This window comes from Mustela lutreola, chromosome 2, assembly GCF_030435805.1.
Source record: "Mustela lutreola isolate mMusLut2 chromosome 2, mMusLut2.pri, whole genome shotgun sequence".
In the NCBI taxonomy this organism is placed as follows: Eukaryota; Metazoa; Chordata; class Mammalia; order Carnivora; family Mustelidae; genus Mustela; species Mustela lutreola.
The window spans coordinates 117,001,004-117,014,727 of NC_081291.1; the positions used below are offsets into that span (position 1 = coordinate 117,001,004).

The window sequence follows — 13,724 nt, forward strand, 5'->3', positions numbered from 1 at the left end:
AAACACATCTCAAATACATAGTATTTTCCCCATCCCAAATTCTATCATTCTAACACAAGTTATCACTTCTTTCCTCTAAATTACGTCAATATTCTTGGTCTCTACATCTGTTCTTGCTTCCCTTTTCAATCCATTTTTTACCCTGTAGTTAGAGTACTCTAAGAATACTGCTCTGGAAGAAATTGCTATTCTGATCAGATATCATTCCTTCCTTAAAACCCGTTTGAATCCCCCCCTTTTTTTTTAGAAGAAAAATAAGATTTTATTTGCCAAGGAGAGACAGCGAGCATAAGCAAGGGGAGCTGCAGAGGAAGAGGGAGAAGCTGGCTTTCCACTGAGCAGGGAGCCCTACATGGGGCTTGATCCCAGGACCCTGTGGTCAGTTATGACCTGAGCTGAAGGCAGATACTTAACTGACTGAGCCACCCCGGCACACCATACCCTCCCCGTTTCTCTGGTACAATCATCAGAGCAATTAATATGATTCCTTTATACCACAGCAGCCTTATCTCATACCACTCACTCTCTCATGTTCTTGATCCAGTCATGCTCAATGTTTAGCTTCACAGCAGAGATGCTATGTTAGTTCTACCCATATTGTTTCCTTGGCCTAGAGTATCCCTCATTCTAATTACCACTGCACCTAAATTTGTCTAGCTTACTTCTCATTTTCCTTCAGGGCAGCTAACATGGCACTTTCAGGATGCCTTCTGTGATTTCCCATGTTGATTAAGTCCACTTATTACCTGCTCTTACAGCACAGTTAATCTGCAAATACTTGTGGCATAATAATAAAAGAATATGTATAAAATATAAAATATAAAAAATATAATATATTGGCTGCTCCTGAGCTGGATCCTTTCATAAACAGGTAAATGTAAAGCATTTTCATAAGTTCTAGGAGTTGCTCTAGTGAATTATCGAAATACAGGGGGGTTGATTCTGGGAACTTCTGAGTCTGCCAAGTCAGAAAGAAGGGTGGGTAACTGGCGCATTCCATTTGCAAGTGATGTTTGAAGTAAGGGTAGTCTTGTGTGAATGAATCCTTAAACCTGTGGAATCTGATGCTAACTCCTGGTAGTTAGCATTGTTAGTAAATTATTGGACACCCAGCTGATGTCCAGAGTATTGATAGAATCAGTGTATGACCTGGTGTTGAAAAAAATACCATATATTTGGTGTCAGAAAGAATTTGAGAATACTAATTCAAAATCTGTTTGTAACTTCACTGGTTATATATTCCACAAGACAAAATGTCTTGTCATTGCTGGATCCCTGGCACTCAGCACAGTGCCTGGCATACTGTTCCATATACACTGGATGAACAAAAATGAATGCTTACAAACAGAGTATAAAAATTCTGAACTGTTATTTGGGAGAAGCTAAGGCAGAGTTTTTTTTTCTGGGTACTTCTAAAATGGCACTGAAAGCTGATAAAACAGAAAAATCAACAGGTTCAACTTTTCACAAAGTGATGTTAAGGCCAACTCCAGGGTAGGGGGCACAGAGGACGGAGCAAGAAACAGCAAATGCGACATCTCTTCTCTCTCTGAAGAGGAAATAAATCGAGAACAGAATAATGATCAAGTCAAAGCAGCTAGCAACTGCTCCTCCTCCACACTGGGGCCCTCATGTTGTCAAGTTCTGTTGTCCCAAAAGCTAGTATGCAGTGGAGTTCAACTGCACTACTGCTTGCTTAAGAAGAAAAGAAAGGCTGTAAAATAAGCATAAGTTGTATGTACTCCATTAGTCAGACTCCAAAAACAATGCCTATTTCTCAAATGAACGTGACTGTGTGACGTTCTTTGAAGAGAGGTACCCAGTTGAGGAAACTATGTACAGAGCACGTGTGTACTTACCTTGTCTGCTGGCCCCACTTCAGAGTGACAGCTCCGCACTCTTCAGCACACAGCTACTATGAGGACAGCTACTAATGAGGACTACAGTGTTTGGACTTACTGACCTTGTACTTGGTCAAAGGCTCCTCAGCGGGCTCATGGGGGTACATCCCCTCTGTTCAACTAGCTCTTATGCTTTTTAAGGGCAGAAAATGTCTTCTCTTGCTCCTAAGTCCCTGTTTTTCAGTGTGGGGCAAAGAAGAGAGGGTCTTCAAATACTGAACAGGGCTGAGCAGATGACATGCACTGGATACCCATGAGGTAAAATCTGTGGAGGCCTAGAAGAAAAATGGGGCCAGGCCTGCAAGACATCGGTAAGAAAAGACTAACTCCATCTTGTCATGAAAAGAAGTCTTACCTGGGATGGGACTGTCTTCCCCTTTTTAACTTCAGATGAGTTTTCACTTAATTTCCCTACTTTGTTACTTGAGCTGCATTTGTAGCAGGTCCATCTCGTCTGCCCCTCGGTCTCTATGGTGCATTCTTTGTTTTGTAGACAGAATGAGTGGTACAAATGGCCACAGCTGCAAAATGAAGGCAACCAATTTGCACTTTTCTCATCATAAAAGCCACAAACTTACGCTACGTTAGAGTGTATTTGTAAGTGATAAAGATTTCTAATAAGCTGGAATGCACGGACTATGGTACAGTTAGGAAGAAAGGAAATTTACTTCTTGTTGTCCTCTCTTCTAAAATCTGGACTCACATATCTGTACACTTACATTGTGAGTAGCAACAGAATCACAGTAATCTGATTACAAACCACCTGGGAGAGAACTTGAACTTCTGTTCATTTCTCAAATCATGACATATTTTTAGATAGTATAAAAAATGCAATTGGGGAAAATCATGATTCAAGTAGCTTGATGACAACATGAGTGGTCTGCCTCATCAAACCCAAGGCAACAGTGGTGATTTGATTATTTACAAAAATGACAGTGCTACAGTAAATTCTTACACTATCTGTAAGAAGAAATTCCCTGTTGATTACTAAATGAGCCTTCCAGAAGTGAGTGTTGAATAGAATTCTCAGTCATCTATACTAAGTCCTCCTTAACTCTCCAACCTGAAATGTTGGGCCACCTCAGAAGTCAATTCTTTTCTACAGTCTTTCTCTACTCTTTCTCTTCTATAGCTACGCTTTGCTCCTTTGGTGATTACTTTCAGTACCATAGCTTTAACACACCACCTATATGCGGATGGGATGTCTTACAGGCATCTTAACACACATCAAACCAAATTCTTTTTTTTTTTTTTAAGATTTTATTTATTTATTTATTTGACAGATAGAGATCACAAGTAGGCAGAGAGGCAGGCAGAGAGAAAGAGGGAAGCAGGCTCCCCACTGAGCAGAGAGCCCGATGTAGGGCTCGATCCCAGGACCCTGGGATCATGACCTGAGCTGAAGGCAGCGGCTTAACCCACTGAGCCACCCAGGCGCCCCCAAACCAAATTCTTAATTTCCACTCTGCTCTACCCCTACTGCATGGTTCTCATCCAACCTTCCACATCTCAATAAAAAGCAACTAAGGAGATGGAGAGGATAGGAGACCTGGGGAAAATTGGAGGGGGAGACAAACCATGAGACTGTGGACTCTGAGAGACAAACTGAGGGTTTTGCAGGGGGAGGGTGGGAGGTGGGTATTGAGGAGGGCACATATTGCATGGAGCACTGAGTGTGGTGCATAAACAATGAATTTTGGAACATCAAAATAAAATAAAATCAAATTAAATAAAAAAAATAAATAAAAAGCAACTATATTCTTCCAGTTGCTCAGGCCACAAATGTGTTTTGTGGGTTTTGTTTGTTTGTTTTTTAAGATTATTTATTTATTTATTTGACAGAGACACAGCGACAGAGGGAACACAAGCATGGGGAGTGGGAGAGGGAGAAGCAGGCTTCTCACTGATCAGGGAGCCTGCTGCAGGACTCGATCCCAGGATCCTGGCAACATGACCTGAGTGGAAGGCCCTCAGGCCAAAAACTTTGGCATCATCCTTGACCATTCTCTTTCTTTCACACCTCAAATCCTATCTATAAAGAGTCTTATCAGCTCTACCTTCAAAATATATCCAAAATCCTACCACTTCTTATTTCATTAGTACTGCCTTGGGCCATCTCTCCCTTGGATTACTCCAATAACCTAACTGGTCTCCTTGCTTTCACCTCTGACCTTCTGTAATTCATTCTCAACACAGCAAAGTGATACTTTAAGACATAGGCCAGATTATGTCAAACCTATCCTCAACCATCCAATGGCTTCTCATCTCAGAGTAGAACTTTAACTCTCTATAATGACCCAGATCCTACATGATTTGGCCTGCTCTTCCTCTGAAGCCATCTCTTATCATCTTCCCTTTCCTTCACTCAGCTCTGCCAACACAAGCCCACTTACTCACTGTTCCACAAGTCACGGACTATGCTCTAGTCTCATGGTTTCTGTACTTGGTGATTCTCTGCCTGGGGCACCCACTCCCTGATACTGCTTGGCCACTTACCTTAGGTCTTTACTCAAATGTCACTAAACTAGTGAGACTTTCCCTAATTACTCTTTGGATATTAGTAGCTCCCAACATTCCTTTACACCGTATGTTATTTTATTCATGGTATTATTACATTTTTATTAATTTTTAAATTGTCTGTTATTAAGTCACCGTATCAGTGATGCTTTTCCTGATCACCCTATATACCATACACTGTTCTCACTTAGCAGGTCTTATTTTTTTCCACCATAGTCACTAGCAGGCATTTTACTTGTTTATCCCTGCCACTGGACTATAAACTCAATGAGAACAGATCCTTTGTTCTGTTCATGTTGTACCCTATCCCTTTGAACAGTGCCTGGCGTACACTGTGAGCTCAATAAACATGTGTTGAGAATGGACTCTTTGTGTGATGAGAACTTCTTCCCTTTCCAACCATCAAATCTACCAATTATCCTATGTCTATAATAATAGAAGCTATAACATTTACATAGTGCTTACTATATGTCAGCACAATGACACCTGTAATCTTCACAAAACCCTAAGGACAAGGTCATTATTATCCCAATTTACAGATGAGGAAACTAAGAAGTAAAGAGATTAAATAACATGTCTGAAGTCTCATGGGTAGTAAGTGGTAGAATCAGGATTTGAACTCAAAAAGTTTGGGTCCAGAGTCCATCTTATATTGTCACCACCCATATATTCCCCCAACTCCTATGCAGAATGTTAAGGTCTATGACAGGAACTTTGCCTCGTTTTGTTCACTGCTAGAGTGATTGCTTGGGGCTATGTATTCACGTGTATCCCTGCCTGGTAATACCATACAAGTCACACACCATACTGTATAACATTTCCTTTCTCTTGCTTACCTAAAGACAATGATTTCATCAGCCATTTCTTGGCGTCTCTTGTACTGCTGCAAACATATAGAGCAGTAATCCTGCTTGGGATTCAGTCCTCTGGTGACTGAAGCTCTCAGGTTACACAACGACCAATGGAGATCTTGGTTTAGAAGGCTAGTAGTTGTTTCCAGCAGGGTCTATGAAAGACCAAAAGAACACACACACACACACACACACACACACACACACACACAAATGATTAAGTGAAAGAGAAAGAGAGGGTGAGGGAGGAATGGCACTGTTGAGTTTTCAACCACAAACGGTGAAGTTAGAATATACTATGAAGGCAAAACACTGATAAAACAAACACAAAATACTCCAAGACTGAAGTGGTTAACTTTGACGTGCAAGTAATGACAACTGCCTACATTAAGAGTCTCAAAATACTTATTAAAAGACTGTCATTAGTTTCTACTGAGAAATGTGCGCTCTGCCATTCTGTGGCTTAATTCAGTACTGATGGCTTTCAAATGACTAGATAAACCCAAACCTGTTTATTTATTATATTTCTATAATAAGTTCCCTCTGAATGACTCAAAGTGTTAGCGAACAACCAAAAAATGCTGTGTGGTTTGTTTGCTTGTTTGTTTGTTTTTAAATAGAAACTGCATCTGTGGCAATATTTCAAATAACCTTTCAATGAAAAAGCTAATGGCCATTACTCAGTTTTCATCTCCCTTGGGCAGAGAGATCACATTTTCCTGATCACTTACAAGTCATTTGAATCTACTTAAGACTGCGACATCTGTCAGTAAGTCACATAAAGACATTTTCATAGCTATCACATTAAGTCATTTTAAGGCTCTGTGTGCTTGTAAAGTATTGTTTTCCTACTATCTAATTTTCAACATTCATATATATCATTTAAATGTGCAGTCCCAAAGGGGAGATATACTGCCCATCCTCTTTGCTAGTCTTTTAATTTTATCTATAATGCAGAATTTTTAGGTCTAACGGTCTTACCATTGTAATTCTCTCCAATCAACCCCATCTTTTCTCCTCTTTGAAGAGTCTGCAAGAACTTCCTACCTTGCCCTCAGCTTCCCTTCTGCTAACACAGAGTCCATGCCTGCAGGGTTGTCTGTTCCCCTGGGCACACTGAGCAAAGCCACAGTTCTTAAACACCCCAAGAAAAGTCCTGTCACCCCAATTTTTCTTTTCTTCTCTTGGGTTATTGAAAAAGCAGATATTGTATCTAACATGCCCAAATGATGCTTTTCCTAGGTGGCTTCATGAGTTACTTTGATCTATAGTAAGGAAAAAAATCTGTATACCATGCTGGTTCCCACAGAGAATTAAGCTATAGACAGTTCTGAGTTAAAGGAAAACCAATGACCATTTTTGGTTAGTGGTAATTATCTGCTTCAGAATGTTTAATAAAAGACAAGGAATTTTTTTCCTTTAATTTTCTATACTCAGGCTGACTCTTTTCATGGGTTACATCTTTGCATTAAATTATTTTTCCAGAAAGTTTCTCACACATTTCATTTGGGAAAAAACAACAACAACAACAAAAACCTGTTCCATTGCTGAGTCAAACGAATAAAATGAATCCAAGTCTGATGCATTTCCACATTCTAGAATATCTATGTGTGTATGTGTATGTGCGTGTGTGTGTATTAATTAAGGCCAACGGATTTAAAAATTTTTTAAAAAGCATACACTTCAAGCTACCAAACTTCCATTAAATGGACAGGAATTTTTAAAGAAAAAGTATAGCTGCAAAGAAAAAGAAATAGCTTCTTTTTACCTTAGGACAGTCTTAGAAACAGAAAACAGCTTACTTGTTCATAGTTAAAGGTGTCCAACATTCCCAGAATAAGTCCCTGGATTTCTCCAAGTTTTCCTTTTCCATAAACTGGATCCTAATTACAAAAAAGTTGCAAAAATGTTTAATTCTGTTCTTGGTATTTTAATATTACTTTAATATATGTTATCTGAAAACGCTGGATACTCAAATACTTTTCTACACTCAGTAAGTATTTATTCTTGATGAACTTTACCTAGAAATGTGTATCAGTTTCCCTCTGGCCATCACAAATATTTTGAAAAGATAAATAAAATTTAAGTGATACAAGCCTCTTATTGACATTGTTTTTTCAAGTCTCATTAAAGTTCACCCAGGTTTTGTTTTGGCAAGAAGCTTCCTCTCCTTCATATTAAACATCACCTGTCCCTCTCTGCAACCTTATTTATCTGCTACATTAAAACAACGTTCACCTGAATACCAGAACCTGTCCAACAAACCTTTCCCGCGACCCACATTCAGCCACCACCTGGCCCCAACAACTAAATCGCTTCAGTTTAGAAGACAAGACTTTCTGGATCCAAGGAGCAGCTTTCAGTTTTTCAAAGCTTTTTTCAGTGAAGTCCCTACTGATAAACAACAGATATGTAGATACCCAATCTCTCTTCTGCCGCCTTTCCTCTGAAGTATGCCAAGTAATTGTTTATTATGTACAATCTGTAAAACACTGAAGTGTACAGAAACAAATAATAAACAGAAACAAAAAACTGAAATCCAGCCACACAGAGATAAATACTATTGATACTGTTTTCCAGCCTTGTTTCTGGGAAAGGAGAGAAAGGGTAAGAGACAGAGATGTATCTCCTAGTGTACAGAATAGGAGTATTTTACATACTTTCATGATAGTATATTGTGAGCAGTATCAGCAAGTATGAATAATGTGAAAATACCATGTGTCATTTTCTCTTGTTAGACATTTAAGTTTGCCTCCCCCTTCCCAAATCCCACTCATGATGGTTAAATGCTGGTATAGTTGTAAATTTTGGTCTGAATCTCTGATTCTTTCTTTAGAGAAGATGTCTGGAAAGGGAATTACAGATTCAAAGAAGAATTTTTATGGGTATTGATATATACTGCCAAATTGCTCCACCACAAAGTCGTATTATGCAACTTTTATCTCCATCAGCATATTTGTGTGCTCATTTTACTGTACCTTTGGCTAGACTGAGAATTATAATTAAAACATTGCTAATAACTGAGTATGTCAAGTCTATTACTTTACTCTAATATGAGGTTATGTCTGACATAAATGACTCTCCCATGCCAAAAAGGGGAGCCCAACTCTACAGCAACAATGAACATAGCTGCTATTTATATGTGCCACATCATTACATTCCTTCCAGAACATTTATAAATGAAGAAATTCAAGCTCAGAGAGGCTAAGTAAAATTCTCTAAGATCACAGAACTAGTAAGCAGATAAACTGGGATTTGAATTTAGGTACTTCAGAAACCATTTCTTTTTTTTTTTTTTAAGATGAGAGAGAAAGAGAAAGAAGGAACGTGCAGTGGGGAGGGGGAAAGGGAGAAATCCATGCAGACTCTGTGCTGAGTCCCTGAACATGGGCCTCAATCCCATACCCCAAGCCAAGCCAAAATCAAGAGTTGGACCCCCAAAGGACTGCTACCCAGGCACACCAGAAACCACGTTTTTAATTAACATGTTTTACTGGTCTCCCAAGTATAGATACCTAAACTAATAAACTAATAAACTAAATAATAAGCTAATGTTTGCTGGAAAATACGGGCAATATTTCTGGTTACTTCTTAGGGAGTGGTTGTTATTAGAATTTTGGTGCATTAGGGCACCTGGATGGCTCAGTTGGTTAAGCCTCTGCCTTCGGCTCAGGTTGTGATCCTGGGATCCCTGGATAGAGCCTCATGTGGGGCTCCCTGCTCAGCGGGGAGTCTGTTCCTCCTTCTACCCCCTGCTGTTTATGCATGCAGGCGCACCCGCTCTCTCTCTCAAATAAATAAAATCTTTAAAAAAAAACTCGGTGCCTTGAAAGTAATTGTGAGTTCAGATGTTAAGATAAGACTGTAAAGCAGGAACAACATAGGAGAGAGGTTCAGAAATATGAGAAGAAATCTTGTCTTCCTGCTCTTAGAGCACAGTCTGAGCATTTCCTTCTTTTTCTCTTCTAGATTCTGACGACGGCTCCTGGAAGACTGGCTGCGTACAGTTTCTAACCAAATCAGCCTGTAGTAATTTCAGGTGCTCTAAAGCAGCAAAAGCTTGTCTGCCATAGGTTCCTGGTCCCTGCTGCTGAGCTTATGCTTAAGGAATGAAAGGCACAGAAAAGCTGTGTATTTGTGTACTAATAATTAGCACGTTTACAAGTCTGGATTAAACTGTCACTGAAGCTTAATGGGGACATTTTCTGTTTCACAGGTAGAGATCATGTAGCTAAGGTAAAGGTACCTGTCAAACATGTGCAGACCATTTGCAAAAGGCCTGACTGTAGATATCTCAGACTAATTTTTTATTAGAAAATCAACTTTGGCATATACTCACGAGATAATTTTTTCTTTTATTTTTTGCATGAAAACAGATCCTTGTTAATGCTTCTGAATTTACATTCAATTATGCTTTGGGTCAAACTCTTAATAAATACACCTATTTCTCAAAGTATCAAGGGACAGTGTGATACCTTATCGTAAGAAGTGTATTATAGCAGCTACTGTAAGATGTGCGTTCAATACACTAATACAGCTCTAGCACAGAAAAGCTCTCATTTGTTTCTGACAAGGGTAGTTTGGAAAGTAAAAGGTCTTTAAAAGGTTAAATTCTGGGAAAAGGAAGAAATCTTTATAGGTCATGTCTATATTTGTATCAGTACATTTCACTTTAATATGCATAATTTAAAGGCAAAATCGTGAAAATTACCTCATGCTGGGACAACATATAAATTATAGAATGCAAAAGGGAGCTCAAGCCTTCTAGCACAGCATGTATGCAATCCAATAGCTTTACAAATTATTTTCCAAAGATGTTCGTTAGATGCTTCAGCAATGAATAACTGCTGAGGTTTGTCTTCAATTTATTTGTAAGCCATAAAAGAAGAGCACACATGAGTACTTCACATAAACCTGGTTTCTAAAAAGCTTTTTAGAAAAAGATGTGACAGCCACTTTTCCCCCGCTCCTGCTTTCTGAGGCCTACTGTAGTATATATGCAGTTTGTTTTGTAATTAAAATCTTTCCTAATCAAGCATTACTTTAAAATATGAATAATGCCCTCCACAGGCTAGCATATAAATCATTTGTTTGCTTTAATTTCCTCAGTAAGACAGTCACAAACAGTTTCTCAGAAGCCAAGAATTACTTTTTGCCGTAGAGCAGAGCTCAATAAAAGCAAACTGGGAAGGCCGAATCTATAAAACACAAATATGGTCCCTTCAAAACACTCCCAACTAACTTACCATCTACTGCTCACAGAAGCAGCCTGCACAAGTCGGGTTCCAAGCATCAGTTGAATAAACATTTAGAGGTCAAGAAGCTCTTGGAGAAACCCCTATCATGAGAACATCTTCTCTGGAGAAACAGTATCTATCTGAGCAACTGCTCGTCTAAGAAACTGTCATTCCCTCTCTTCCGTCCAGGGGACTTGGTAAAGAGGGGTGGATCTGAAGTATGCCAGGGCTGATGCTGGGTACGCAAGGCCTCAACTTTGGAGCTGGAAGACCTAGGTTCAAGTTCCAGCTATGGCCACTTAATAACTGAGCAGACTAAGGAAGCACTTTCCTCACGAGCAACATGGGGATCTCACTACTTCTCCAGCTTAATGTACACAGAGGTCAAAGGAGATAAAGAACACAGAAGTGCTTATGAACTGCTGATGATGATGACTGAGCCAGCTAAAACCCAGTAAGTAGACACTATGTGCCCTGCACAGTGCTGGAACACAGGAAATAATCTAGGCAATATTCTAGTGGAGAACGCTTGGCAATGGATTGAAAATTGGTTCTAATGAAAAAAAAGATGATAAGGGACAAGATTAAAACAAAACAAAACAAACAAACAAAACAGAAAACCCCCAAACCTAGAGACATAAAAACTCCTGGTTTGAGTACTTGATAACTTAGATGGAACAAATCAACTCCTTGAAAGACACACTACTGAAACTCACACATGTAGAAACATTTAATAAACGGGTCTGGTCTCTTAACCAAATTGAATCCTTAATAACATTTCAAAATAGAAGACACCAGGTTCACATGGTTTCACTGGTTTATTCTACCAAATATTTAGGGAGAAATTATATCACTATCCTACAATCTGTTTTAGAAAATAGAAGCAGAGGGAACACCTAACTCATTTGATGAGGCCAGCATTACCCAGACAAAACCAGACAAAGACAATCAAAAAGCTGGCAAGTTACTTTGTGGATACAGACAATATGATTCTACAGTTTACATGGAAAGGCAAAAGACCCAAAATAGCTAACACAACATTGAAGGAGGACAAAGTCAGAGGACTGACACTGAATTACTATGAAGCTGCAATAATCAAGATAATGTGGTACTGACAAAAGACCAAGCAAAGAGATCACTGGAGAAGAACAGAGCACTTAGCAATAAACCCCCATAAATATAGCCAACTGAGCAAAGCCTATTCAATGAAGAAAGGGATAGTCTTTTCAACAAATGGTGCCGGAAAAAAATGGACATCCACATGTAGAAAAATGACTCTAGACATTGACCTTACATCTTTCATAAAAATTAACTCAAAATGGATCACAGACCTAAAATGTAAAATGCAAAACTATAAAACTTCTAGAACATGGGAAAAAAATTTAGGTGAACTTGGGTTTGATGATGAGTTTTTAGATACAACACTAAATACACAATCCATGACAAAAAATCCCTGAAAAGGTGGACCTCATTAAACTTAAAAAACCTTCTGCTTAATGAAAAGACACTGTTGAGAGAATGAAAAGAAAAGCCACCCACTGGGAAAATACATGCACGACATATCTGACAAAAAACTTCTATAAAAAAATATACAAAGAAATCTTAAAACTCAATAATTAAAAAACATGACCCAACTAATGGGGATACACAGATGGCAAGTGAGCACATAAAAAGGTGTTCCAAGTCATTGTTCATTACGGAATAGCATATTAAAATAATAAGACCACTACAAACCTATTAGAATGGTTAAAATCCAAAACAACGGGTTTACGGACACTTGCTTTATAGCCCAGAGTATGGCCTATCTTAGTAAACATTCCATGTATAACCTGAGAAGAATGTGACTTCTGCCATTAGAATTAGTATGTAAATGTCAACTAGGTCAAAGTGGTTAAAACTGTTTGACAGAAAAGTGTTACCATCTTTATTTTTGTTCCTCTTTTTTTCCTCTGGTGCTGTTAAGTTTTTCTGTTAACCTGATTTTGAACAATTATGATGGGCCTTGTATTTTTCCTCATACTGCTCAGGTTTGGGATTATCGATCTGTATGCTAATAGTTCTCAATAAATCTGAAAAATATTCAGCCAGTTTTTCTTCAAGTATTTTTTCCTGACTCCCTGTTTTCAGGATTCCAAGGACACATATTCTGGGCTGCTTGAAATTGTCCCAGAGTTCATGGACTCATTTTTTTTTTTTTCAATTCACTTTTCTCTGTTTCATTTTGGATAGTTTGTATTGCTAGGTTTTCAAATTCACTTATCTTTTCTTCTGTTTTGTTGTCCTTGTCCGCTAATTTTAATATCCAATGTCATATGTGGGTTTCATTTTCCAGCTTCTCTGAATACCTTGTAATTTTTTTATTTGATGTAATATACCATAAATTTTACACTGTTGGGTCCTGGATATTTTTGTATTCCTTAAAGTATTTTTAATCTTTGTTCTGGGAGGCAGTTAAATTACTTGGTAAGTTTGATCCTTTCAGGTCTTACTATTAAGATTTGTTAGTATGAGTGGAGCTATGTATCGAGGGCTGCTTCCCAGTATTGAGTACTTCTGAGTACTCTACCTCATGTTCTGTACATTACGAGGTCTTCATTCTAGTCTTGCTATTGGCTCTGTGTACGTCCAAGTATTATTACCTCCGATCCTTTCAGGTGGTTTTTTCCTTGGCCTAGCTAGCTTCCTTATACCATGCACTTACACTTGAGAAAGGGGCCTTCTGCACATCTCCAGAGTTCAGCTGCCTGGTACTTGCCTGCAAACTCTGGCCACCTCAGTCTCTTGATTCTCAGCGACATCTCCTCAAAGCAATGAATATGCTGGAAACTGGCTGGCATCCCCTCCCTGCACTATTGCCTAGGAAGTCTCTCAAGACATTAAGGTGGGACAAACACAGGGCTTACCTTGTCTGTTTCCAGTCTCTCAGTTATCAATGACCTTTACTGCTTGATACCCAGTTTTTAAAAAAACTATTTCAAATACTCTGTCCAATTTTTTGGCTGCTTTAAGCAAGGGGGTAAATCTGTTACTCCACTTGGGGCAGAAGTGGAATTCCTGCACCCTTGGCTTTTATTCACTCTAAAAATATTTAGTTCCTACTGTATGTCAGGTACCTCTCGGCTAGGTGATGGTGACAGAGTAGCAAAATATAGTCTTATTCTGAAGGTCCTTCTGTTCTAATGGTAAATAAAGATGGGTAAATAGACCTGATCCTTAGA

The 13,724-nt window shown here is 38.8% G+C and overlaps 1 protein-coding gene across 2 annotated transcripts in view; it reads right to left on the reverse strand.

Moving 5' to 3' along the window:
• Nucleotides 1-13,724, reverse strand: part of VPS8 (VPS8 subunit of CORVET complex) — a 247,367-nt gene that overhangs the window by 48,421 nt on the left and 185,222 nt on the right. For both annotated transcript variants that reach the window (XM_059163253.1, XM_059163252.1), the window contains exons 42-44: nt 7,072-7,152; nt 5,255-5,424; nt 2,257-2,422 (exon numbers count right to left, since the gene is read on the reverse strand). In XM_059163253.1, the coding sequence (XP_059019236.1) occupies nt 2,257-2,422; nt 5,255-5,424; nt 7,072-7,152 (417 nt within the window). The remainder of the gene's footprint in view (nt 1-2,256; nt 2,423-5,254; nt 5,425-7,071; nt 7,153-13,724) is intronic.